The 26,151-nt window shown below is 41.3% G+C and overlaps 12 protein-coding genes, 1 non-coding gene and 2 further genes across 13 annotated transcripts; 7 read left to right on the top strand and 8 right to left on the bottom strand.

Annotated features, from left to right (window-relative positions):
• Nucleotides 1-477: 477 nt before the first annotated feature.
• HSH49 (U2 snRNP complex subunit HSH49) lies at nucleotides 478-1,092 on the top strand (the record flags this gene model as incomplete). The annotated part of the gene is made up of 1 exon (XM_003648012.1): nucleotides 478-1,092. One exon carries the CDS (start codon nucleotides 478-480, stop codon nucleotides 1,090-1,092), a length of 615 nt encoding a protein of 204 aa, XP_003648060.1.
• On the bottom strand, nucleotides 1,079-2,581 carry Ecym_7419 (the record flags this gene model as incomplete).
• A 255-nt stretch (nucleotides 2,582-2,836) lies between these two features.
• RKR1 (ubiquitin-protein ligase RKR1) lies at nucleotides 2,837-7,480 on the bottom strand (the record flags this gene model as incomplete). Its single annotated transcript, XM_003648011.1, has 1 exon — nucleotides 2,837-7,480. One exon carries the CDS (start codon nucleotides 7,478-7,480, stop codon nucleotides 2,837-2,839), a length of 4,644 nt encoding a protein of 1,547 aa, XP_003648059.1.
• Nucleotides 7,481-7,887: 407 nt separating this feature from the next.
• Ecym_7417 lies at nucleotides 7,888-7,960 on the bottom strand. The gene has a single exon. It is a non-coding gene; the product is annotated as a tRNA-Ala (tRNA).
• Nucleotides 7,961-8,447: 487 nt separating this feature from the next.
• SBA1 (Hsp90 cochaperone SBA1) lies at nucleotides 8,448-9,116 on the top strand (the record flags this gene model as incomplete). The annotated part of the gene is made up of 1 exon (XM_003648010.1): nucleotides 8,448-9,116. The coding sequence occupies one exon, from the start codon at nucleotides 8,448-8,450 to the stop codon at nucleotides 9,114-9,116; it is 669 nt and encodes a 222-aa protein (XP_003648058.1).
• Nucleotides 9,117-9,356: 240 nt separating this feature from the next.
• On the bottom strand, nucleotides 9,357-10,247 carry Ecym_7415 (glucose-6-phosphate 1-epimerase; the record flags this gene model as incomplete). Its single annotated transcript, XM_003648009.1, has 1 exon — nucleotides 9,357-10,247. The coding sequence occupies one exon, from the start codon at nucleotides 10,245-10,247 to the stop codon at nucleotides 9,357-9,359; it is 891 nt and encodes a 296-aa protein (XP_003648057.1).
• Nucleotides 10,248-10,508: 261 nt separating this feature from the next.
• PRR1 (serine/threonine protein kinase PRR1) lies at nucleotides 10,509-12,284 on the bottom strand (the record flags this gene model as incomplete). Its single annotated transcript, XM_003648008.1, has 1 exon — nucleotides 10,509-12,284. One exon carries the CDS (start codon nucleotides 12,282-12,284, stop codon nucleotides 10,509-10,511), a length of 1,776 nt encoding a protein of 591 aa, XP_003648056.1.
• Nucleotides 12,285-13,036: 752 nt separating this feature from the next.
• APN1 (DNA-(apurinic or apyrimidinic site) lyase APN1) lies at nucleotides 13,037-14,116 on the bottom strand (the record flags this gene model as incomplete). The annotated part of the gene is made up of 1 exon (XM_003648007.1): nucleotides 13,037-14,116. The coding sequence occupies one exon, from the start codon at nucleotides 14,114-14,116 to the stop codon at nucleotides 13,037-13,039; it is 1,080 nt and encodes a 359-aa protein (XP_003648055.1).
• Nucleotides 14,117-14,633: 517 nt separating this feature from the next.
• Nucleotides 14,634-15,938, top strand: Ecym_7412 (uncharacterized protein; the record flags this gene model as incomplete). The annotated part of the gene is made up of 1 exon (XM_003648006.1): nucleotides 14,634-15,938. The coding sequence occupies one exon, from the start codon at nucleotides 14,634-14,636 to the stop codon at nucleotides 15,936-15,938; it is 1,305 nt and encodes a 434-aa protein (XP_003648054.1).
• Nucleotides 15,939-16,102: 164 nt separating this feature from the next.
• On the bottom strand, nucleotides 16,103-17,395 carry RAD27 (multifunctional nuclease RAD27; the record flags this gene model as incomplete). Its single annotated transcript, XM_003648005.1, has 1 exon — nucleotides 16,103-17,395. One exon carries the CDS (start codon nucleotides 17,393-17,395, stop codon nucleotides 16,103-16,105), a length of 1,293 nt encoding a protein of 430 aa, XP_003648053.1.
• A 321-nt stretch (nucleotides 17,396-17,716) lies between these two features.
• Ecym_7410 lies at nucleotides 17,717-19,050 on the top strand (the record flags this gene model as incomplete).
• Nucleotides 19,051-19,487: 437 nt separating this feature from the next.
• ATP25 (Atp25p) lies at nucleotides 19,488-21,242 on the top strand (the record flags this gene model as incomplete). Its single annotated transcript, XM_003648004.1, has 1 exon — nucleotides 19,488-21,242. One exon carries the CDS (start codon nucleotides 19,488-19,490, stop codon nucleotides 21,240-21,242), a length of 1,755 nt encoding a protein of 584 aa, XP_003648052.1.
• A 59-nt stretch (nucleotides 21,243-21,301) lies between these two features.
• Nucleotides 21,302-22,234, bottom strand: KTI12 (Kti12p; the record flags this gene model as incomplete). The annotated part of the gene is made up of 1 exon (XM_003648003.1): nucleotides 21,302-22,234. The coding sequence occupies one exon, from the start codon at nucleotides 22,232-22,234 to the stop codon at nucleotides 21,302-21,304; it is 933 nt and encodes a 310-aa protein (XP_003648051.1).
• A 214-nt stretch (nucleotides 22,235-22,448) lies between these two features.
• MTG1 (putative GTPase MTG1) lies at nucleotides 22,449-23,594 on the top strand (the record flags this gene model as incomplete). The annotated part of the gene is made up of 1 exon (XM_003648002.1): nucleotides 22,449-23,594. The coding sequence occupies one exon, from the start codon at nucleotides 22,449-22,451 to the stop codon at nucleotides 23,592-23,594; it is 1,146 nt and encodes a 381-aa protein (XP_003648050.1).
• An 878-nt stretch (nucleotides 23,595-24,472) lies between these two features.
• HAP4 (transcription factor HAP4) lies at nucleotides 24,473-26,056 on the top strand (the record flags this gene model as incomplete). The annotated part of the gene is made up of 1 exon (XM_003648001.1): nucleotides 24,473-26,056. One exon carries the CDS (start codon nucleotides 24,473-24,475, stop codon nucleotides 26,054-26,056), a length of 1,584 nt encoding a protein of 527 aa, XP_003648049.1.
• Nucleotides 26,057-26,151: the final 95 nt, after the last annotated feature.

Below are 26,151 nucleotides of genomic sequence, written 5' to 3'. Positions count from 1 at the left end.
TAAACCAGAACGCCAGACACCTGAATGGCCCCAGAGGACAATAACTTGATCATTAATTCGTAAAATACATGAAGGTAGATACCAAGTTGAAGTAACAACCAAGGTCTTTTGACGAAAAATGAAAATTTTATACAGCGCGGCGAGGTCAACAATATGAGGGTAACCCATTAACTAAGAAGCATAATGGTATACAAGGGCTGTATTCTGTAGTTGATAGAAGGGTATTATCCCTGTTTGATGCAATTTACGTCGGTTCTAAGGTAATAGTGGCTAAATTGAAGATAATTGATGAGCAGCGAACAGCGCTGTCGAAGATTGTGTGTTATAAGTGGATTTTCCAGGATCTAGTTTTCCTTTAGTAACGTTAAAAGTTCCAGAACTCAGAGTTCAGTTGTAACAGCATCTACGGAAAGTTAAGCTTATTGTCATATCTGAAGTAGCAGTTTCGCCAAAAGGTTGTTTTCCAAGTTCTAAGTAATGGACCAGAACAACTTGTATACTATTTATGTTGGCAATTTGGATGGGCAGGTGACTAAAGAGCATCTTTATGAGCTATTTGTTCAAATGGGTCCTGTCTATCGCATACGATATAGGAAGGATAAAATCACACAAGAGTATCAGGGATTTGCGTTTGTTGAATTCTATACAAATTCAGATTGCGAATTTGCCATTAAATCACTCAATAACTCCGTTTCTTTATTTGGGAAGATTTTAAAGGTGAGGAGGACTCTTGAAAATACACATTATGGTGGACCGTTGATTAGTGGAGCTAAATTGTTTGTGAAGAATCTTGATGATAGTGTAGATTTTCAGCAACTACAGAAGTTATTTGGCAAGTTTGGTCCTTTAGTGAAGCAGCCTGAAATATTTACGTTAAAAAATGGGACGCTTAAATGTGCATATATTTACTATTCCACCTTCAAGCACTCCGATGAGGCATTACAAAAACTGAATAAACAAATATTGGCAAATAGGGTTATATCGATAGACTATGCATTCAAAGACGGAAATTCAGGGGACAAACATGGAGATGAAATCGAAAGGCTATTAGACAGGGAAGCTCAAAAACATGGCGTTATTAAGACAAAATGAATAGCAGAAAGCGCCCCCACATTAAAATAATAAAAGAATGTGTCTGCAGTCTGATGTGACTGTTATTCAAAAGCCCTTCACTTGTTTCAGAGATGTGTCTTTCGGCGAAATATTGTTGATGTCGCATTGGATATCGGAGATTGAAGAATACGTCTAAGGTTTGCCTATTGGGTAGTCACTAAAAGGAATGTATTTGATGCTTGAAATGGTATCTTTAAACTGGTGTTCGAGTTCCACTCCATTTCTGGCTATTGACTGGTATCTCAAAAGTCCTTCTGGCATCAGTTGATGACATAGTTTATGTCTAATAGTCCCTGAAATCATGCCATATTTTACAAATGGGAAGAACAACGACCTCAGGTACGAAATGGGATTTCATTCTGCGGAAGAGATTGAACTGGTTATAAACAATCTTCCTCATATTGTAAATATAATCGTTAATAACATCCACACTATATACATTTTTTTGCTTCAACAGTTTTGGTAAGATTTGATTCTATATCCGGTTAAATATTTGAGCAGAGGGCTTGATAACCATTAGGTTGGATGCGAACATTAATTTATCTTTCTCTTCTCCATGAAATAAATTCAGAATTGAAGAATTGAAGAGGTGTCTGAAGATCTTAGCATTTGACGTACAGTATCTTGAGTCCCCATATAAAGATATGGTGGTAAATTTGGCAAAGCATTGTATATGGCTTGCTTATTCCTTAACTTATACTTGATGACTTCAGTATACTTTGAGACACGTATAGGCCATTTCTCCTTTTTGACCATAGAGACTGCATTTTTTATATCTTTATCAGATAGAAACCAGTAGCTAATTGGAGCTGCAAACTTAATGTACTCTGGCAAAAAGAATAGTTCATCCATATGATTTTAAACACGTACATCGTATCCATATAGATAATACGTTCATATTCCGTTTGATTAAAAGCCAGTGATTTGATCGCAATGTGATTCAACGGGATATCATTGGGCAGTATACCTATGCGTTCGACTGTCTTTATCACAATTAGGTCCGGTGCAATATATGTTAACTTTCGGAGTAGTGCCAAAACGTTGTTAGAATCGCTTCCTTTATTTGGATTGTCCACTACTGAATCTGATATAAGGAGCACAAGCTTGGCTTTAGTTCCAGAATTTATAAGCTTTTGAAATAAAATGAGGGTATTACACAGGTATTCAAAATTTGGCACATAGTTAATATGCGCATATTAGACCATTCAATATCTTTCCCGGTTTTTGCAGCCTGCGATTCAGCATAAGTATGCAAGTCTTTTATGGTATCAGCTGGAATTTGCTTGATATTTAATGGATCATAAATTCAGTGAGGGTTTTCTTGATTATTTCCAAAGTAGGTCCTGTAGTACTTACCTTCTTGTTTCAGTTGAAAGTGTATGATCCCTTCACAGCATGATAATATGGCTAACCCAAATATCATCAAAAGCCCAATAATACTACTCCGTCTCTTTCATATGAATATCATCACACAAACAGAATACAGGTTTAGAGGCACTAACCCTGTGAGATTACTTTCATATGCCTTGGCCGAACATCGTTCCTTTTCAATATTGAAGTGTAAATAAAAATGTCCGCTGTTCAAGCATGTGTGGCCTTTCGACTTTAAAATGCTCAGTAACAGGTAGCGGGAATAAGAAACAAATACATAAATTAACTATTAGGTAAAGATAAGGTTTTAATATAGTAATGTCTTTAGGTATTTGATTATACAGACTTTGTTTCATCTCCTAAAAGGGATTTCACTCCGACATAATGGGCATGAGTTATTACCTGAAGATCTAAACCATTTGTATAAGCATGCACCATGAAACCTATTATTACAAGTTGGGCAAACCTTAGTAGGTAATTTCCTATCAACTGGATGTAAAATCGAGTAGCATATGGCACATTCTTCAAAATTTGCAAACTGCAAACGTACGTTTTTGGTAAATAATTCTAAAGAATCCATCACAGATCCATTCATGCCAGTAATAACCCTTTTAGTTGATATGATCCAAGATTTCCATTTTTGTTCGCTAACACCAACACGAGAACCTTCAAACACTTCGATGTTGGTCAGAGGATAGTTGGGCGGAAACTTGAAGGATATTTCTAATGTCTGATCATCGATTAAGTATTTAGCCTTGATCTCCTTAATGATATTGTTGATCTTAATAGTTAACCCATCGGCTTGAGAGGTTAGCTTAGGAATACTTTGACCTACGTGCTTCAATTCCTGTTCAATAAGAATAGGGGAAATGTACTTGGAAACAAAACTATTGATTTTACCTTGTAGGGATCTATCCTTAATATTCAACCACCAGTTATTGGTGATTGCACCAACATTGTTGAACATTTCATAAAGCAAGTTTGATAAGAGTAATTTGCACTCAATAGTAATACTATCCTTATATGGGTAAAACCCTGCATCATTAACGTTATATTTTACAATGGAATCGGTTGAAACGTTGTTCCAAAATTTAGAATCCTGAAGGTCAATTTGCTCGGCAACAAAATCAAATAATCTTTCGATCAAGTTATCTCTTTTCAATTGGTTAATATAGTCATGGCGCATACTGAACGATATTTCCTTAAAATATAATAAGATCAGATGCCAATACCATAAATATTTGATAAACTGGAGGGGGTCGTCGTACTCTAAATATTCTTCAGGCATATTCGTAACCAATAGATTTATTAGTTCTTGGGGCAATTTACAGGTGATATTACCACTCTCAACTTCACAATCTATGGAACTCCTCTGTAAGGCATTTTCAATAACCACTTCTTGCTGTTTTGCCAATATCAATCTACCAGAGACAGTAACAACTACTCTCATTGAACTTACAGGAATAGAATTAGAAACCAAGTATTCACTGATTTCATCAAAATAGTTCATGAGAAACTTTTCTGATATAGTATTCATAGACCTGTTCAACAAGGAACAAAATGTAGCGTACGGCTGAGCCATCGTACAATGGCTGTTTGAAGTCAACATCAATTGGACTAGAGCTTCATGAATCTCATCTACACTTTCTAACCATATATCTTTTTGCATCACACCATGCTCAACTACATCCTCGAGACCCAAATATAGCTTTAAGGTATAAATTCTCAACTCCTCTATATAAGAAGTGTCTTCCAACTGGCACACCCCTAAACTGTCAGAAAGAGTTTTGAACGCCAAGTCCACAATAGGTTTACCCATTGTTAAAACAGAAAGGAATTTCAATAATTCAGCAATAAACTCTAACAAGGATAATCTTACATTGCAGAACGAATTTTCAAACGATATATCGCTTTCAAGCCATTTGTACATAGAATTGATCACCATGTTAAGCCTCTGCTGAGCAATTGGTACAAACGAGGCACCATCATTATCTAAAGATTCAACTTTTAATAGATTCGTTAAAAGTATAACAATGAAGTATTTCTCGGTAGCCGATTCGCTGTCAACGTCAATAATTTCAGCCGCCAACATATTTCTAGTTCTGTCCAATTTTTCACTACACCCAGCAAATTTAGAAAATGAGGCTAAGAGAGTATTCGCTTGTAATTTTTGAACTGAACTAACCTCTTTGCCCCGAACAACATCCAATAAAAATGCATCAACGGATGGCAATTCTTTGAACCTTGAATGGGTGATATAGTCAACAGAATTCAACAGTAGTTTTCTCAAAACCGTACAATTGTAAAAAGCTAATGTTTCCGAAACTTCTCTAGATACCAAGCTCTTCAATATAGATATATCAGAAGTTCCAGTTAAAATCGCGGATAAAATGTCTGGAAATTCATACCTAGTATGAACTTTAGAAAACAAAGTGTTCTTAAATTCCTGGAAATAATCAGCCGGTGTTGCTGAAAGGCAGTTATAATCGCCAGCCAATTCATTCATGAGCGTTAGAAATAAGATGATATTGTCATCCAAATATTCCGGATGGCTGCTCAAAATAGCATCCAGGAATAGAGCGTATTTAATTCCAGCTTCTGCAGATTTAAAGTCAAATTTTTGGTTTAAGGAAATGTCTAATAAATTAACACCGCTGCCCAACGGATTTACTAGGGATAACCTATAGTCAATATGAGGAACATAGCTGACAAATTTCTCATTAACTAAAGTTGGCAACAGTTCCACTAAAACTGTTGGGTTTGAATCTATGAGTTTAGAAGAATAACTTATTATATCCTTCGGAAGCTTTTCGCGACTATTAGAAACTGCTTTCAACAATACACATTCAGCTACCTTTTTGGCCAGTTTATCGTTATTCTTAATAATGGGTATCAGTGATTTTCTGATTTGGAATACAATAGCATCTGAAAAGTGATTAAGTTTTGTCAAGAAAGTAGTATTCTCGATGAGATGGATATATAACGGTCCAGGAAGCATTGGAATATTCGAAGAGAAAGGTCCTAAATTGTTTGTAGCACACGCTCTCAAATACAGCCTTTCTATTGACTGTTTTGTCAATAAAGTTGATCTGTACAAGGAGCTTTTGGTGAAATCATGAGAATCAATATAGTCGTTAACAAAGTCCGCAAGATCAGCACAAGTATTTAAGAGTTTGTGGAGGATTTGCGGATCTAGTTTATCAATATATGACAAAAGCTCATCTTTCGGAAGATCCAAGTTTTTGACAACCGAAATATAGTCTGAAAATGAACTTGGGCATCTTGGGTCATCTAAATTTTTCAAAAACATCGACTTCGAATAATCTGACATCAATTTTGATGGTAGTTCAACAAAACGTTTATCTATCATAAATGGCAAGGCTTGACAGAATTCTTCAACTTCAAGGTTCAGGCTAGTGAATTTTGAATTAATTAATTGCCCATAAATGTAAAAACCATAGTTCTCTGAATAGTTTTCGGATGCTTTAATTGACTCAAAAATAGAATGGGATAGTGTTTTGAGATATTCCTCACTATCTGGCACGTTAATTAAAAGCAAAACTAAATTTTTAATATAGCGAGTATCCTTCCGTGTTTCACTAATTCCAGTTGGAAGTAGGTTCTGTATTTCTATCAATATGGTAGTTGGATGAATCGCTTCTGTCAGCATGGGAATTAGAGGTTGGTAATCCTCTAACACTATGCCATTCAAAGCCATCAAAATATCGTCACGCAGTTGCGACTTTACCATAGCATTTTCAGAAGACCTAAAGAACTCCAAAAAGTACTTCCAACACTCAAGCACCAACCCTTGGGCATTTCTCCCAAGAATTTTTCTGTTGGTCTCAGCTAAAAAACAGTTGCGCCAAATAGGTATCCACTCAGTTTGATAATCAAATAGGTTATTTTCCCGACAGAAGCTGTAGAGCTGCGCATAGTAAGAAGGATCGCTATTTCCAGCTCCAAGCTTTAATAGCGCCAACGCATTGCTCTTAAATGAACTATCATAAGTCCATATGCGACCTCCTTTAAAACGGTTCAATATAGTCAAAGTGCGGAGTGCCTGCGGTAAGACAGCAGAAACACTCAACAAATTCTTGGAGTGTATCTGCGCTAACGACTTGAAGAACCGTTTTGAAGACATCTTCAAAACATCCCTATGCTTATCCATATATCTATCCTCCACCAAAAAGTCAATCAGTTGCAACAGCAACTGGTACGTTTTCAAATTCCCAGCTCTCTTCAAAGTCAATAACCTCCACAGATTCTCACTAGACAACACTTCGTCATATAACGTCTCCTGCGCTGAAATATTGTCTACATTCTTCAACAACTGCATCATCAATGACACAGCGCCAAACGCAACACGACTGTATCTAGATTCTGAGTCCTCTTTAGAAACATATCGTTCGTCCGAAAGTGTGCCCTCGTTCTCCGTCACTAAAACTTCGTACACATAGTGCACTATCTGCTTGCTGAAAACACTCCACAGAGCCTTGACCTTCTTGGAATCGTTGTTAAAGCATTGCAAAAGACCCTCCGCAGTGCTTTTACCTACAGCTGGATCCGCATCATAGAGCCCTGACAGCAGCAACGGAACATAGTCCTTGAGAAACTTCACCCCCTGTTTATTCATCAGCCTAATCAAAAGTGCCGTAAACTCATGACAACCCATCCTAATCGACTTCTGATCACTCGTAACCAATTTAGCATACACCTGAGACCAATATAGGCAAAAAATATCGTTGCGTAACAACTGCTCACTCTTCTCCGCATCAGAAACCAATCTAACTAAATCCCCCAACGCCTTCTCCTTCGTAGTATCATCCCTCTTAAGCAGATACTTGCAAGTCAACCTTAGCTCACTGGAACCCAGACTACCAATCAGATGCTGATCCGGCAATCCATCAAAATAATTCAGAGAGATTTTCACACCATTATGTCCTAACCCAAAATCTAATGAATACTTCTGAAACGCATTAATACCAAACGACATCCTAGCCACCCACACACTTCGAAACTAATCAAACCACCTTAGTATCCTGTCAAACTGTCTGAATGTATTTATATATATTACGATATATATAAATATCACCACTACTGGCTATGTTTCTCTCTGCATTAAAGAAGCCGAACCTGCGTATTTTTCTCTTTTCCGTTAAAACAAGTCTCCAATAAACACTCCAACGAGATCTTCAAAATCAGTGCGAAAAGAACATAGACAAAAACAAGTACCTAGGCCAAGCGCACCTAGCCAAAGCACCCCGGCGGACCTCGGAGCCTATGTTAACCCAACACCTAACGACAAACTCTTATGGCCTTGTACTATGTCTATTCCTTTCTGTACCACTCGCGAAACCGTTCTAGAGAAACCCGCCGCTTGGCACCAAAAAACAACAAAAATGGACGAGACCGGAATCGAACCGATGACCTCTCCCATGCTAAGGGAGCGCGCTACCAACTACGCCACACGCCCAGTAACGTTCACGCGGATCCTGGCCAGAAACCACTCTAATATCGTAGGTAATGGTCACGTGAAGAGAACACCAGGCCCTGTGAACTTCACTGCCCAGCTCCCCACACACATCAATAGCCAGCCACGGGACGACCATCAATCCTACCGCAGCATCGACGACCGTTCATCGACGACCGTCCAGCCATAAGATCGCCAGCCCGCCTTATCCCTGCCTCTCTTTCTTTTTATTCCCGTAGAACGTCTCTGAATCCCGTGGAAGGATCTGTAAGAAACATTGTTCCACCACACCACACTTGAAGCAAGAGAAGAAACTTAGGGCGTCAAGTAATGTACGGCGGCAGCAGGTATAAAAGGGAAGAAGGTCCCAGAAGGTTTGGCGAAATAAATATATACATTGTTGGAGTTGCAAGTAGTTGAAGCAAGCGTATATTAGAACTTGAGAGAGATCTAAGGAAGTAATCGAGACGAGAGACGTAACAAGCAAATAATGAGTCAAGCTATCACTCCAGAAGTATTATGGGCGCAGCGTTCTAGTGAGACGGATGCTGAGAAGAACTATGTTCTGTTGACTCTTTTGATCGCAGACTGTGGGGAGCCTCAATTAAAGTTGGAGCCAACGTATTTGGAGTTCACAGCAAAGTCAGCAGGCCATGTTGGTGGGGAAGAGAGCCACAAGTATAAGCTACATATTGATTTTTTTAAGGAGATTGATGTTGAGAAGTCGTTGAATCGGGTGGCCAATGGTCAAGGGTATTACTTGAAGTTGTACAAGAAGGACTTGGATCGGGAGTACTGGCCGAGGTTGACGAAGGAGAAGTTAAAGTATCACTACATCAAGACAGATTTTGATAAGTGGGTGGATGAGGATGAGCAAGATGGGGTTTCACAGCAGCAGGACTTTGGTGGAATGGAAGGTCTTGAAGCGCTTCAAGGAATGGGCGGGATGCCAGGAATGGGCGGGATGCCAGGAATGGGAGGAATGGGAGGAATGCCCGGTCTGGGCGGGCTTGGGGGTGCAGATAGCCAGGCGCAGTTGCAAGAGTTGTTGAAGCAGTCTGGGGGCAGTTTGGAAGATGACGATGACGATGATGATGACGACGACAACGAGGCTGATGAAGAGAAAGCTTCGGCATCTGTAACAGGGAAGAAGGATTAAAGTTGTCCGTTTTCATGTAAGTAGAGAAAAATGAGCGGAATACGAACTAAGAAAGTAGCTGAACTAAATCTATATATATATCTGTAACGTATATGTATACATATCACCTATTTACGTGGGAATGCGCGTTCGTGGGCGTGCTACATGCTGGGGAAACATATGTGGGGAACACCCACTATCGCATGGCTGAGTGTTCAATGTCGTAGAGTATAATTTTTTATTGTTTTTCTATTAGCTATGTCAGACCACTTGATACTTCAAACTGTCCTTGGATAGCAATTGGGATCCGGACCATTTCTCACCTGGCTTTAAAACTATAAAGTCGTGAACATGGCCAGGTTCAATACATATCATCTTTTCGTAATCAGATTTTGGTTCGAAATCAGCCATGGATTTTGACTTATCAACCCATGGATTCCACACAACGACATCAGGGAGATTCTTCCTCTTGAGCGTATGTATTGGCTCGCCCTTGTCGACAACCTGAATTACCCTATTCTCCGACACCTTCTGGTACACCCTGTCTAGTTCTTCGTGAACGGAAACGACTGGCTGGTTGTCAATGTATGTCTGTTTCAAGACCTGATCGTAAACTTTAAATTCAGCTAGATTTGAGACCATTGTATCTTCAATGTCATCAATCTTCAGGTATGTATGGAACAACCAGTTAAACTTCAAAGCTTCTGCGGTAGATGTGTTCACAACTTCGATATCCGTCTTCAAGTGCTCCTTGCCTAATTCAATTGTCAACACCAAAGTATAGTCGAATGGCCACAGAGACGTAAGCTCTTCATTAGCCAACTCTGGGCCCAATCCAAACTGCACAGTAGGTGGGTTTTCCTTGACTTGTCCAAGAAATTCCCACGTAGAATTCCTAGCAACTCCATGCTGGGGCAACTTCGATAAATATTCGTCATCTGTATTCTTCCCAAAAACTGGGAAAACTAATGGGATACCACCACGTACCGGTTTCGATCCATCTAGCTTAGCAGCTGCTGATAGCCATAATTGCTCCTTTCCTTCAATAGTCCAAGAGTAAGCTGTGGCCCCATAGTTCAATATTTTAACCGCAGTATTTCCATTAGAAGGATGTGTAACAACCACTTCTGTTTCAGTTGCTTCCACTGGCATACTTACAATACGAATTTGAATATTTTAAATAGCCTTATAGCCTTCTTGGGATAGGTATATTTGCGTAGCTAGTGGGTGCTAAGTCATTAACTATATTGATCGCAACAAAAATATATGCTTATGTTGATCCTAAGGCCCCGGACCTCTACCTTTAAATATATCACGTGATCTAACAGGTCTAATAAAAGAAGAGGTATTACAAGACTAGAAATTGGTTATTGGGTCTTAAATATCAAATGGATGACACCTTTATATATAAAATCATGCGTGCTGCATTGTTTTAATGTCCAGTAGAAAACTGAGCTTAGAGACAATTGAAGAAACATAATCACTTTTGATGATATCATGAATATTCCAACGGTTTTGTCTATTGACAAGACAGTTATTTACAATAGATTTTGCGTTATGTTCTTTCTCAGCCAGAAGTAGCCATCTCCATTCGTATCTTGCAATTCTATGGGCGGTAGACCTTGGTCGAGTTTTATGTTGAATCTGGGAGGGAAGTGGGTCAAAGGGCAATCTATCCTCCAACAATGCATAAAGGACCACCCCCAAGGCCCAGGTATCACAAAGTCGGCCGTCATAAGGTAGCCCCATTAGTATTTCAGGGGAAACGTAATCTTCTGATCCACAACGAGTTGTGCATAATTCATTTGGCTCGATTCTTCTGCAGAGACCAAAATCAGCTAATTCAATGATGCTATGTTCTACCTCGTTTCGTGCTGTGAGCAGATACGATAGTGGGTATTTTATCAAGACATTCTCCAACTTCAAATCCCTATGGATAATTAAATTTGTATGCAAATAGAGAACAGAATGCGCCAATTCAGCAAAGATTCTCTGTAGCAGCCAATCGGGAAATCTCCTCTGTTTCGCCATGTCCAGGAGGTCTCCGCCGGCGCAGTATGACATGATCATTTTACATAACGGGAAAGGTTTGTTTTCATTACGACCTGTTAACGGTCTCTTGCTGATCAAGAACTCGGGATTATTAATGCCGTACAACTTCACGATACAAGGGTGATCGAGCTCTCTCAATACAGAAAGCTCACGAGTAAGGGAACTTTCCAAACGTGACAGTGTCTCGTTAACTTTGGGCGACAATCTAGACTGCGACAACAATAAATCAGAGGGATACCTAATGCACTTCACAGCAACCTTATCGAAAATATGAAATTCTTGCTTATCAACTAGTTCATACATGTAAACATCGCTAAAATTACCGGACCCTATACGTTTCACTTTCCTCCACAACAGAGTATCGCGCAGCTCCGGCATGAGGTAGCCTACCAAATGTTTATCTTCCTCATCTGATGTACTCTCTGGGAAGCTTCGTTTCTGTGATTCTTGAGGGTGGTGAGATAGGATCCCTGTCTCCTGTTCCTCCTCCTGTTCTTCCTCCTGCTCCTCCTCCTGCTCCTTCAATTTTAGCCGTTGTAATTGAAGCCGATGCTGCTGCACCTGTTGTTGTAGTTTTTCTTGTTGCTGTTCATCCGATTCTGGTAACTGCCCAATTGACTCCTCGAAGATAGTCAGCGGCTTTAATTGAGTTTTGGCAGTAGATGGAGACCCCGCAGACAAATCAGACTCTATGCCTGGCAAGGAAACAACACGGTTCCCAAGAACCCCCTCATTCTTAAATGAAGGCGCGCCCGTACAATAATCCGATGCGACCCTCTGATTGGGTATACTCCGTGAACCTATGTCGAGAGTCGAAGGTAAATTCCATATATCATTGTTCAACTTCATATACGATGAGTGTTGGTGCCATTTCTGAGAATGCCTTCTCTTGGGTATATGTAGTTCAACCTCTTCACTTGGCATTACTTTAAAGTCAGGTGAAAAACTCGCTGTTGAAGGTGTGGGAAGAACATGTACATTATCCTTACTCCTTATACTGGTGAGAGAATCCGACTGCCCTTGTAATGGTATATCAACATCCTCCCGCGGATCCCTTTCTTCTTCCAAACCATTAAACCCCTCTTCATCTATTTTTATGGATTTAGACAAATCCCCCGAATCATAAGTATTGCCCATTGATCTGCTTCCCCCTCACAAGAAGCCTAAAACCTCCTATTATCTAATATTTTCGTATAACAGTCCCCGTTATACTTTCTTAAAACCAAAATACTCCGAAACTCTTCCCTTTTTCAATCCAACAACCACTTATATCGGGACAAAAGTCTCAGATCGACTTATATATTAACCCCTACAGTTAATAATCGAGACGCCTTTGATCTTCCTCTAATAAAACCCCCCTTTGTTTTCGTTGTTCTTGGCAAAATATCATGTTGAGAGAGTTATTCATTAATTACGCAGCTGGGAAAACCACGAAAAAAAGGAACACTTGTGTGAAAGGCATCAAATCACAAAAGTAGACTGTTCTTAATGTTTAGCAATAGTTTAGTTACATATATAATGTCAATATTATGATTCGAATATCGTGGATGCTTTGGGGGTTTTGTTTATGCCAGTGATTTACGTTTTCTGAGCGTGTTCGAACGGGATGGCTTGGTGTATTTTGGTTGCTCATCGAGTTAGTCGCATGTTCGCGCCATTTATTATGTCCTTGTAAGGGACGAAAATACATATTGTAATGGATCGCAGTAATCAATATATAGTTGGTTTTTGTGGGTAGTAAGTGCTACAGCTCTTGTAGTAGTGTTGTTTCAAATGGTGTGAATACTCTGAAGTCACCAGGGGCGGGGAGGGGTATCCGTACTAATATATATTCGATATATATATGTGTACATGTATATCTTGCTATATTACATGAGGGAGTGCTGCGCTCATTCTCTCTTGGGCAATTTCCTATTAGCCAGCTGAGATATTATATCGTCTGAGCCAGCTGAACGCTTTTTGCTGCTATCCTTTGAGCTTTTAGCTCTCTTTTTCTCGAATTTTGTGGCAAATTCCTGTCTAGATTTGAAACCCCGTTTGTGCAGCTGTTCTGATTTCAATAGGTATTCTTCGTTCTTGGTAACATCAACATCTAGTGTTTCTAACCATTCCAGTAGTTTTATTTCCTCCCCATATCCTTTGTCTTCCTTTTGCGGAGTCTCTAAGATAACTGGGATATTCTTTAGGAAATCGGTGTGAGATATGGTGTGGAACACACCCAAACCCAAATAACCTTCTCCAAGCAGTTCATGTCTATCAGCATTGGCAGCTAGTGGAGCTTTCGAATCGTTCAGGTGGATACCACTCAAATACTTCATACCCACAATTGAATCAAACTGTTTCCAAAAACTATCAAAAGACTTCTGATCGCTTATATCATAACCAGCAGCAAACGTATGGCAAGTATCAACGCAAACGCCAACCCTACCCTTCTTTTCAACAAGACTTATCACCGTCTTCAGGTCGTTTAAGTTCGAACCAATCAAATTCCCATGTCCAGCCATATTTTCCAACACAATCTTGACAAAACTGGTCTCGTCAATTGCCTTGTTAATGTACTTGGCAAGCTGATCCAACTGTCTCTGATGATCACCCTTCAGCGAAGAACCAGGGTGGAAGTTATACAGACCAATCCCGAGCTGTTCGCACCGCTGTAAGTCATCGATAAACGCCCCATACGCCTTCTCGGCCTTCTCGTGGTCCGGGTTGGCCAAATTAATAAAGTACGAGCCATGCGGCAAAATATCCGTTTTTGCATTATATCCTAACTTGTCACAGTTATCCTTAAACTTCTGTATTTCCTCCTTGGTGTATGGTTTGGAGTTCCATTGTCTAGGGGATTTAAGAAACATAGCAAATGAATTACATCCAATATTAAATGCGTTCGATACACTATTCGAAATCCCCCCAGCTGCACTAACATGTGCCCCAAACTTATACTTTGACGTGGTGGACTTCACAAAGGACATTTTCAGCTATTCTACCTAGTATCTACTTTTGTACTACACTGTGATTTTGTTCTAATAATACAAATCGTTTATATTATTAAAACGCAAAGGGCGTAACAAAAAAAATCTCTAAAAACCGTTCGCCACTGGAAAATTGCAAGCTGAATAATCAACTCTGACCGTAAGAAAGATAGAGATTGGGCATAATAAAATAGATTACACTGGATTTGGTTGATATATATAGTTTGAAACTACCAAAGGTATCTTGTAGTTGTATTCTTTTGGTATCTGTGTTAAGAACATCAGGGTAATGCACAGTCATGTAGTATGTAAGATTACGCAAGCAGCTGCGACCGAAATACTCAGCCTGCCGTCTGCCCCTCCCCTTGCATTGACGCTGACACCAAATAAAATGTGACAAAATTTAATCCCACAAAAGATTATATTAAGCCATAAATTTTAAAGATTATCGATATCTTTAGTGTACTAGTTCTAAAGTATTGTGCCCATCCTTCTTTTTAAGATACAGGCTACAGTTATGATCATATCAAATAAGTCAGATAATAAAGTTCCTAATTACGCTAGGAATATTGGGCACTCCAAGGTCTCAGGGGAAGCTTCAAGTTCGGATAACACTGAGGAAGACAAAAAAATATTGAGTACTTTAAATAACTTTGATGCTTCTCCTATTGATACGGCGTCGAGGATTCCGCGCATCTCCTTTCTCTTGTGTGACACTAGTCCCAATGTGATATCGGCAGACACGCTGCAGACACCTTCGTTGACTAAGTCACTGGATACTTCATTTAGCTTCACCTCTCCCAAACTAGCTAAGTTTCAGGAATGTGTTTCTCCGGTTGTGTCAGTCAATAGAGGATTTCGCTACACAATAAAAGAAGAAGAGGACCATACCACCGAGAAGAAGCAAAGAAAGAATATTAAACTTCCTGAAGAAATTTGCTTCAGTGGGGGGTTTTTAAGGAACACCATGATACGGTACTACGATACTGAAGTGCTCAGGAGCAGTGATAAGAAAAGCCTGCGTTCTCCACAGAAGGGGGACTTTCATCAGATTTTGAAAGACGTCAGGCAAGCTGAAGTGATTTTTGAAAACAAGTCTATTGACGACTTGGGGCCGTTTTTGGATGCCAAGGCCAAGTCTTTAGAGCCGGGTGTCAAAGATTTTAGAACTATCATTGCCCTCAGGAGATGGCAATATGATAATCGTATATCTTTAATGTTTGGAATTAACCCTGATCAGGTAGAAGATAAGAGTGACGTTTTCCACTTTTCTATTATATCTAGAAAATGTGAGCATGATGATCCAGCTGCGAAGATTTCGATAGGGTGGATACATTTAGTTGCCACATATGAACTCGCATTATTGTTGGAGTTTATCTTTGGCGACATTGATGAAAATATCTGGGCGAACGATGAACTTCTTAGCGCAGAAGTGGCCAATGATCCAAAGAAGCGATACCAATCCAGAATGAGATCACGTTATAAAGGTGCCATTTTTATAACAGTATATGCCTCCCGAAAGTTGAATAAAAATACTCCAGGATTCCTGGAGGGCAACAGTAGTGGGGAAGAGGAGGTGCCAATGGAAGCTAGTTCTGTGAGCCGGAAGAAGACCAAAATTAAGATAAAAAGAAAAACGTTAAGATTGAAAGCTGCACTCTATGACCAAATGTTATCTTACAGAATAGGTGTCACAGGTCAACCATCACACTCTTTGGTTAAGGTTGATAAGCTTATGTGGATTATTGAAAGATCTGTGGAAGCATATTCATGGGTAAACCCTTCAGTAGCACCAGCAGAGGGTTATAAGAGGTTATTTTAGTATATCGGTTATTTTTATATCACAAATGAGTTATTATAAACAGAAGACAAAAACAAAAAAAAGTTATTCCATCACCCCCATCATTCTTTTAGAATTATTTACTTGACATAATGATCCCTGTAAAAGGGATATGGATCACTATTTCCAGCCTTGGAGTATTAAACTTATCTTCTCTTAGTTATTTTCCCTTTCCTTTCGGAGGTTTTTGTCTTTTTTGATGAATCTTTGGCCCTTTTCGCTGATGCCCGGGCCAGCTCTTCCTTGCTTTTGGGTTTCACTTTAAAGAAAGAATCTAACCTCCCTTGAACACCTGATTTCAAGCCCTTACGTAACTTTTGTATTCCTGAACGGATTCTATCTTCATTGAACCCCTTTTCCTTGCACATATATTCTATCAATTCGTCCTCCTTGGGGTCTTCCCATTTCAAGGTGAGCTCATCTGCGTCCACCACGTCTGGTGTCAAAAAAAGCTCCCGGGCATCCTGATATGCCCAATTCTCAGGCACCTTCCATTTGGCATTGGCTGCTCCGGATTCAATGTACTCTATGATTTTCTCCAAGGACCCATGCTCCTTAATAAGCTTCAGCGCGGTAACTGGGCCAATGCCTTTAATACTTTCGCAGTAGTCACAACCCAGCATAATCCCCAGATCGACAAACTGTTCCAACGTCAAATCGAGGCCTTGAAGCACCAGCTCCGTGTCAATCTCATGGATCGGCTCCTTTCTCGCCTCACTAAACGTCAGGTGCCGCAACAGATACGGAGTACGGTAGCACAGCGTATCCATATCCTCGCTCGCCGCCGCAAACACCTTACCCTTCTTGGCCAACTCCGCACACTGAGCTTCGGCCTCAGACGGAGCATCCACATACGGAATCCCCATCAACCCCAACAACTTCTTCGCCTCCTCGTTATGCCATTTCTCCACCTTGACTAACCGTCGCTCGTGCTTGAGAATCTCCGCCTGCTCGGTCAACTCCTCCAGCTTGCGCTCCGTCTCCTTGCGCCGTTCCGACCGCTTATCCAGCTCATGCGACTTCAACTCAGGCGGCCGCCCATCAAACACATAGCACGGCTTAAGCCCATTGTCAACCATCCGCAGTGTTCGATAGAACACCCCCATCAGATGCGACGTCGTCTCTCCATCGGCAGACGCAAGCTGCACACCGTCTTGCTGCCGCACAGCTATCAGAAACTGGTACAACGACATCGACGCGTCAATGGCAACCTTGCGTCCAAAAAACTGCCTCATCTCCCTGGAACGAATTGCCTGGGGCACATTGTCCTGGATGATACGGTTCAGACCCTTGATTCCCATGACCGTGGTATATATCTCCTGCCGTGGCCTCGCAACCAAGCTCCCAGAGAAGAGCCTCTGCTGCTGGCCATATAACGGCAGAAGATCCCCAACACGAAGGGCGCCGCTTACCACGCTGGCTGCGGTGCACGGGTTCATCACAGTTCACCAAGGGAGGGTAACCTCTTGCACGTGATTATCACGTGCAAGAGGTTACCCTCCCTGAGCACCCGGCATCGGCCAATCAGAACGCAGCATCGCGGTGACGGAAACGCCCCTCCAAAAACTCAAATCAATGAAAGTTTTGAACATCTTCAACGAAAGGACGTTCCGCGACTTCGTGATAAACAACATCAATAGTCGCAGCCATCCAAAACAAGTCAGGAGAGCAGGAAGGGAAGTGTGTGGGAGATAACTGATCACGAAGAAAAACAGACGAGCAAGATATCAATATCCACGAATTGAAGATATAGAATTAGGATGTCGTTGTATGAGTATAAACATCCGATCATAAATAAGGAGCTAGCGTCGACGGAGGAGAGGAAGTCTTTTCCCACTTTGGAATCTTGGTACGATGTGGTGAATGATTATGAGTTTCAGGCGAGATGTCCTATTATTTTGAAGAATTCTCATAGGAACAAGCACTTTACGTTTGCATGTCATTTGAAGAGCTGTCCGTTCAAGGTGTTGTTGTCGTATAGTGGCGGGTCAGGGTCGCCGGGGGGTGTTAGTGGGGAGAAGGAGCTTGGGGGGGGCGGGGGAGGAGTCGGCGGGAGTAACGGGGTTGTGGGGGCGGGGGGGTTGTTGGTGGTGGTGGTGATAGTGAGGAGGAGAAGCGGAGTGTGGGTAATGTTGAGGATGATGTTACTGCGGCGATAGCTGCGGCGGTGGCGGCGGTTGCGAATACGAGTACGCAGCACAATGAGGATAGTGTGAAAGGGCCTTTTACGGTGACGAAAATCGAGCCATATCACAACCACCCGTTGGAGTCCAATTTGAGTTTGTTCAAGTTTGTTTTGACCAAGGTGCCCAAGATCTTGCAGAACGACCTGAAGTTTGATTCTATTTTGGAAACTTTGTGTAACGAGGATGATAATACGGTTGCCAAGTTCCGCGTTTCGCAGTATGTGGATGAGTCTGGGATCTTGGAAATTATCAAGGAGCGGTACGGGTTGACGGATCAGGAACTCGACAAGAAGCTTCTTGCGCAGATCGCAAGAAGGATCACAACATACAAAGCGAGGTTCGTACTCAAGCGTAAGAAGCAAGGCCCATATGCTATTTCTCAGTCCCATGATATGACGGGGGACGAGGATGAGGATGTCGATGTGCATGTGCCAGAACATGTGCATCACCACGTCCACCACCATGTCCATGGGAACGTTAATGACACAGCGGCAGCGGTTGCCGCCGCGGCGATTTCCGCGGATGGGAGCAAGCACCCTCTAGATGACGCTGACGAACACCCCAAGAAGAAGGTAAGGTCCAACAAGATTTCCAACGCTGTGAAGATGGGCACTAGAAGCACCCTGGTGAGTGAGCACCATAAGAATGACGGCAGAAATGGTGACATTGATGATGACGAAATCAGCGTCGACGCTGACGTGCACCGCCATCACCACCACCATCACCACCACCATAAGGAGATGTCTCCGCACGATGAGATGGCTGAGCAGTTAAGGTTGCTATCCTCGCATTTGAAGGAAGTTGAAGCTCAAGAACATGGCAATGTCGATGTCGAGGTCGACCCCGAAATTAAGAAGGATGAAGAGATTGCAGATGAAAACATTCAGCCAGAGTTGAGGGGACAGTAAACGAACACTTATTTGATTTACTTAAAAATTGCAAAAAGGAATCATCAATAAAAAACCTGTTATTATGCCCTTCTCTCCCTTCCTTTAACTGTAAGATTTCATATTTTGGAAAAGTATGATACCGGTACATGGATTTATATTTATGTTTATATGTATTATTAGAAACAACTTGAGGTGTGCTTTCTTGTGTAGATTTCTACATCTATAAGTTTTCTCAGTTTTACTTTTTTTATTTATGGCTTCTTATGCAACGCCCATACCTTTCGACCATATAAATCCTATTGGGAATTTTTCAATTTTTTATTGTTCCATCCTCTGGAATAACGAATTCAAATATTGTCATAATTTATATATTTATATGCATCGCAGGTATTAATCTAGTTCGAATATTAGATATTCGACGTCGTTTTCACGCGGTTTCTTGTTATACTGCATACATGCTAAGGCTTACTCGTGGTTATATACTGCCTTCTAGGAGGTTGTTTTTATGTGCTACCGCCGTTTCCTTTCGTTCCAGCATCAGAATATCATTTTATTCTACAAAAAACGGCGATGATGCTGCTGATCCGCCCAAATCCTCGGCTCCCAAACCGTGGTATTTGCAACAGACCTCCAACGAATCCAGAATTGATACTTCATCTCCATTTATTGGTCAGGTGCAGCTACCGAAGACCGCCGTACCAACGACTATTACCAGCATAACGGCGTATCTTCGGGATAAACTGGGTATGACAGACATTGTGTGTTTCAAGACTTCGGAATCACATAGGCCTAGTGTTAAATCAGGTTATATTATTATATGTTCGGCTAAATCGAATAGGCATGGTGCACGTAGTGTGGTTGAGTTGATGAAGTTTGTGAAAACGGAATATGATGTCTTGCCAACGAAGGAGGGTGGGATCTCAGCACAAGAAATGAGAAAGAGGTATAGGCGTATTCAAAGGCGGGGGACCCTATCCACTGCTAGTGTTATGAATGGTACTGATAGTGACTGGTATTTGGTAGATTGTAAAGTGAGGGATAGTGAGGGCGGCATATATGTCCATATACTGACGACGGGGCGACGGGAGGAATTGAATCTCGAGGAGCTATATTGCACACAGGAGGAAAAACAACTTTACATAAAAACGCCGAAAACTAGTGATGACACTATTTCCTTTGATTCTGATGACGATAACGTACTTGCTGGGCTGAAGAGATTGGCATTGAAGAATTCTAGAAGGTATTATTCAACCAGTGCTTCTGCCAGTCCCGGTTCTAGTTTATTATATGATACTTTATCTGTGCAGGATTATGATGCGGCTAACGAGGCTGGAGGTGAGCTCCGAGATGTCGTGAAGGCATTGGGGGATTTATCCCAAAACACTGCTATTAATACAACAAAATGGATCGAGATATTTGAATCGCGTTGGCCCTTTGTTGATTTAACAGAGACTCATTGGCAGTTGAGATGGGAATTTTACGAAATGCTCTTTTTGAATAAGCTTAATAAGTGCTATACAGCCCTAGATAATGGTGTGAGTTCACTGTGCGAACCTTTTTCAGAGTTACGGCGCAGTGTTGATGATCTATTAAAACATTTTTCTTTGAAGCAGTCAATGAATGGCGTGCTAACTCGAGAAGAGCTTCTTTCGATGTTAGATGTTATAAACGCACAAATTGACGTCTCTAAAAGTTTCAAAAACATGCATTTCGTGCCCAATGAAATGGTTGTAGTATTGCTGAACCATTATCGGCATAATAATGCTGATATCTTTACTGACGAGGGGGTTTTATTGCGTATATTGCAAAGCATGGATAATTCACAAGCAAAGCCATATGTCTCCTATGAGTTTATTAATTTTATTGTAAATTCAGGATCTGATACCCGCAATGTGATACTCCTGTGCATTGAAATCTTTTCAAAGAATAAAGACTGGAAGAAACTGCTAAGCTTAATTTTCAATCGTTCCTCTCCAACTCACTGTGCCGACCCGGAGGTCTGGACAGCACTATTAGAATCTGTGGTTGAGAATGGTGACCAGCACATTATAAGCACACTGTTAGACAAGGGGTATCTCTTGTGGCTGAAGCGCCACAAATTACATGTCAAGGGTCATGATAGACTGAATGCGGCGCTTACTGAGCTGTTCCGCAAGGCCGGAGTTATCACCAACAGGCATCAGGACCTGTGTAAATATCTATTAAACTAGACTAAACGAAAATAAAATAAAATAAAATACCTCAATTTAGCACTTTTGGTTGGGACCATTCAGAGGCCATTTTCTAGGTTGGCATTCAGGTATGCCGTAAATAATGGGACAATTCGATCCTTTTCCATATTTCTAAGCCTGTTCATTTGTACAAATTGTCTTCTAATTCTTTGTAATTGTGCCATGCTAATTTTATCATTGGGAAGCTCAACGTAGTGACAATCCGGGTGATTAATATCCTTGCAAGCTGATACGATGACTCTAACATGTCCGCTAACAACATTAGACCGTAAATGTTCCATAATCTGCCGAACCACCGTTTGCGTTTCAGAGTCTAGAACCTGAACAAGGTTTGCCTGTGCTGCGGGCTTTAATATGGTAGCATTACTCGGCTTAAGTCCCTGGAGAATCTTTTCAGCATCTCTATCTACCCGCTCTCGGTAGAGCTGCGGGAAAAGAGCTTTCAGCATACCATCTGCATTTACTACATCTTGTAATTTATCTTCGCCTGAAATAACAGAAAATAGCGGCGAATCCCATCTTGTTGCTGGGTTGGGTTCTTCATACCGCTGGATTAATTCCTGAAGCAAATTCACATCCCAGTTATCCTCACGTTGAGCGTTCCATTCTGCAATTTTATCACGAGCAGCAAGACAGTGTACCACACAATACGTCGTACTAATATTCTTTACCTCGCAGTGCAACTGATAACGAAATCCCTTGATATAGTTAAGGGAGTCAATGATTAAAATATTGGTACGAGAAAGATCACGTTTAACCACAGAAATGATTTTAGATCGAGCACATTTTTCGGAGTGTGAGGAAGTATAATCTGAGTGTTTTATTCCTAATGTAGCGTCCGAATGATATATTACAGAATAACTTGAAAGCGCGGGATCTGAGTTTACCTTTTCTTGCAATAACTTCTGAAGCTCCCTCGCATAACTTGTCTTCCCACTTGATGGGAACCCAGTAAATAGAATCAGAGGCATATATATGTTGGATAACTCACGATTAGATGATGTGCCATTTTTCCTTTTTATATACCAGGAGAAGAACGGTTTTTGAAATTTTCATTTTGGAGTTTAAAAATGAAAAATGAAAAATTATCGATTCCGTTATGCAAGTTCAATCAATCAGCGATGCCCAAAGAGTCGTTTTAACAAACAAAATAACGGCTAACGCATCCAACGAATAGCTTTACGAATGTCGCAGAGGTTTGTCCCAAGGGTTTCGTTTCCGAAATATAACTTTGCGTTGTCTGATTTCAAAGGCCATCAACAAAAGGCTTTACAGCGTATCAATATGCTGCTACCGCAACAAAACTTATTTCTGGAACTGCGAGATAGCAGAGCACCGCTGAGCACCAGAAACGTTCTTTTTGATCAATTAGCCATGTATCATCGAATCCCCAAGCTGATAATATACACAAAACGCGATCAATGTCCTCCGAGCACCATCGCTGCCCTGAATAGATGGCATGCTGAGAATTCCGAACAATTCATGATGTTGGACTGTCGCCGTCGCGCTGATGTACACAACCTACTTCACATCTTCAAATCGAAATACAACTCCCTCTGCACGGAAAACGAGTCCGCTGGGGGTATTTTACCATTAGGATATCGAATTCTCATCGCTGGCATGCCAAACGTGGGTAAATCTACTCTGATAAACTCTCTTACGACGCTTCTCGATAATAACGGTGATACTGCTGATCCGCAGAAAAGGAAAAAGGTGGCCAGAACTGGCTCCCATCCAGGAATCACCCGTTCGGTCAGCGAATCAATTAAAATATCAAACTATAGATTCGGCATCTACCTATATGACACCCCGGGTGTCTCCCTCCCAGCAAGAATTTCAAACTCGAACCGCATGCTGGCACTCTCGCTATGTGGGTGCGTCAGCCCAAATCTTATTGACCCCTACATCCAAGCTGACTACCTATTGTACCTAATAAACCTCCAAATAACCCCCTCCGACAAGTATGCTGATACTTATAAAAAATATACAAACGGGAAACCAACAAACGATATAAACCAAATACTAGCAGGAATCTCCAACCGCTTGAATATTTCAAGCGAAACTACTGCTGCGATATACTGGATAAATTCCCTGCTGCGTCAGCGACAGAAGAAGCACAAGAACAAGAAAATTGATAAATCCGCCCATAACCAGCATCTGTTACTGTCGTTCGATCTAGAAACTGTGCTATGCTCGAACGGCGACAGCGACAACACATTTTCATATAAAAAACATGTACAAAATGAACTAAAACCATTGCAACCTATGAATCAGGACTCTTCTTCACGTTCTGCTACCCTGGCCAGGAACAGTAATCAACTATTTTCATGATTTGGGGGTTTCCACGGCATTACCACCTGTCCCCGGCACCGGCTGCGGAAGTGCGCCCACCGCTAGGCAGAGAGCCCCTGCTGCCTGGCTCACCGTCCCAGCAATCCCACCCCGGGAAAACATCTTCTGCAAACTAAACATTACGCCATCGGCATTAGAATCCTATTGCTAGCCATCCCGTCCCGTCCCCTTCCGTCCAGTGTGGCGGTCATAAGAATTCTTCATGTATTTTTAACACAAAAAAGAAAGCCATTACATAATAGGAGGATAAAGTCAAGATTTGCTATATAATCCCTTGAAGGAAAGATAACAGATGCCACCTTTTTCCATTTCTGGCTCATATATGTTCATATATTATGCTATATATTCGCACTTAGCCTCGTAAATTACTAGTCTTGTTCTTCTTTCTGCTCTAGTTTCATTGAATAAAATCCTTCGTGATAATTTTTTTTTCAAAATCTTTTTCACCTGCTCTTTCTTTCAAATATAGCCCTTCTTCTTCCCGTTCTGCTGTCCTGTATCACACAGGAATTTTCAGTATTTTTCTAAGTTATGCTTCTTACGGTGACAGGAGTCACGGAGTAGAGATATACCAAATTTTCACATCATCTATAAGGTTAATTTATTTTGTTTTGTTGGTGTGTTGTATTATCTCATTGTCGTCTCTTTATATGCCCATCTTTCTGGTCCAGGAACAATTTTCTTTTCAGTTTTCAAGGAACAAGAATCTAGTTCTATATTTATAGCAGAAAGGAAGTAGGAGGAGTGCTAACGGAGGTTGGAATTTATTCAAGTGCGAAGTTTTAGTGAGAAAGATAGTAGAATAAGTTTGCTTTTTGATATTTTTCGGTTTTTTATTATTTTTTGGTTTGGTGATGATGGCAAAGCCGGTACCGATCCAACCTGGGCCTTTGCATCATAATGTGATGATTGCTCCTAATTTGCATGGTGGGAAGAAGCAGGATGCGGTTTCGTCAGGTCTGACTATTCGAACTTCACGTCACTGGGTTCTTCCCCCGCGTCCGAAACCTGGGCGGAAGCCTAGTTGTTTGGTTGGGAATTGTCGGAACGGTGCTGTGGTGGCTTCTACTTGTGCCAAGGGCGGCGGCGGTGATGCTGTAGGTGGTGTGGACGATGGTAAAGGGCATTCTGTTTGTGTGTCGCAGGCGTCGGTGGAACCCAGTGGGAGGACCGGTGATGTGGGGGGTAGTGGTACGGGATCGGAGACGTCTAACGGTAATGGCGGCGGTAAGAAGTCAGCTGCGAAAAAGCCCAAGACTAAAATAGTATTACGGAAAGAAATCCAGCAGCTTAAATTGGAGAATACAAAGCTTAAGAAGGAACTGGGGCGTCTTGTGGGTAGTCTTCAGGATTTGAAACGCAAGTGTTCGTCACCTACTGCGGTTGTGGGGAGTGATAGCAAGAGTAGGCACAGTAACAGGAATGAAGAGTGGGGGAAAAAGCGTGGTTTTGTTGAAGATACTACGGAAGCTTTTTTGAAGTTTGAGGATGATGAGGATGATGGTGATAATGGCGATGGCGATGGGGAGGGTGAGGATGACGACGACGACGAAGATGATGACGGTTTGGTTTCTGTAGATGATACAGTATTGGTTTCTTCATCATCGTTGTCTCAGCAACAGCAGCCGGCACTTACTACCGTCCGCCTGGCGCAAGCTTTGTCTTATAGTTCCCGTACGAATCTGACAGATGAAGAGGAGGTTGGATCTACACCGTCGTCCTTGTTTTCAAGTGATCTTCACGGTCTTTCTGTTGTGTCGACGACTACCACGAGTACCACACTTCCCATGGGTGTTGGAGGTGGTAATACGAACCCAATTCAGTCTCCTCCCCTATATGATGGTAACGGTAGTCCTTCTCCATCGACTTCTTCATCCAAACCTGCACAACCACGAGGACAGCAGCAGCAGAGCAACGCTAGGCCTTTTCCGGTTGACTCGATAACATTTTTGGATGATTATGAACTTTCAGAGTTCTGCAACAAGCATCATGATATGCTTTTGGGTAACTATCAGTCTTCTCTTCCGGAAGATCATCAACGATTAACCAAAAGCAATACCGAATTAGATTCTATTAAGGAAGAAGACTATCATGCTTCAAAAATTCTCGATAGTACGCAACAAGATATGGACAGTACAAGTATATTACGTTTTCTAAAAACACATATTAATGGCCAACAAAGTAGCTGCTTTGAAGATGATGATGACGATGAATTATATGTTGTTCGTTCAACTGCGGCTGCTGCTGATGATGATCGCAATGGTTGGGTGATGGTTGATGATGATTGTGTCGATGTTGTAGTCAAGTCCAAATCAGATTATTTTATGCCGCCTTCCTTAGAGGAATTGATGGAAGAGCAGGACGACTGTGATCGTGATTCAAAACTTCTGGGTCCTGTAAGCAGCGGCGATTTAGCGGGTCTCAGTTTAGGAAACCATTGAAGCCAGTTTCTTTTCCCTTGTAATGGATTTTTTCTCTTTATTTATGTTTAGTTTTCCCACCCCCCACGAAGCTGTACTAATTCCTATCTAAAGCT

This window comes from Eremothecium cymbalariae, chromosome 7 (genome assembly GCF_000235365.1).
Source record: "Eremothecium cymbalariae DBVPG#7215 chromosome 7, complete sequence".
Taxonomy (NCBI): domain Eukaryota; kingdom Fungi; phylum Ascomycota; class Saccharomycetes; order Saccharomycetales; family Saccharomycetaceae; genus Eremothecium; species Eremothecium cymbalariae.
The sequence above is the reverse complement of the archived record's forward strand: the minus strand, read 5'-3'. Positions and strand labels throughout refer to the sequence as shown.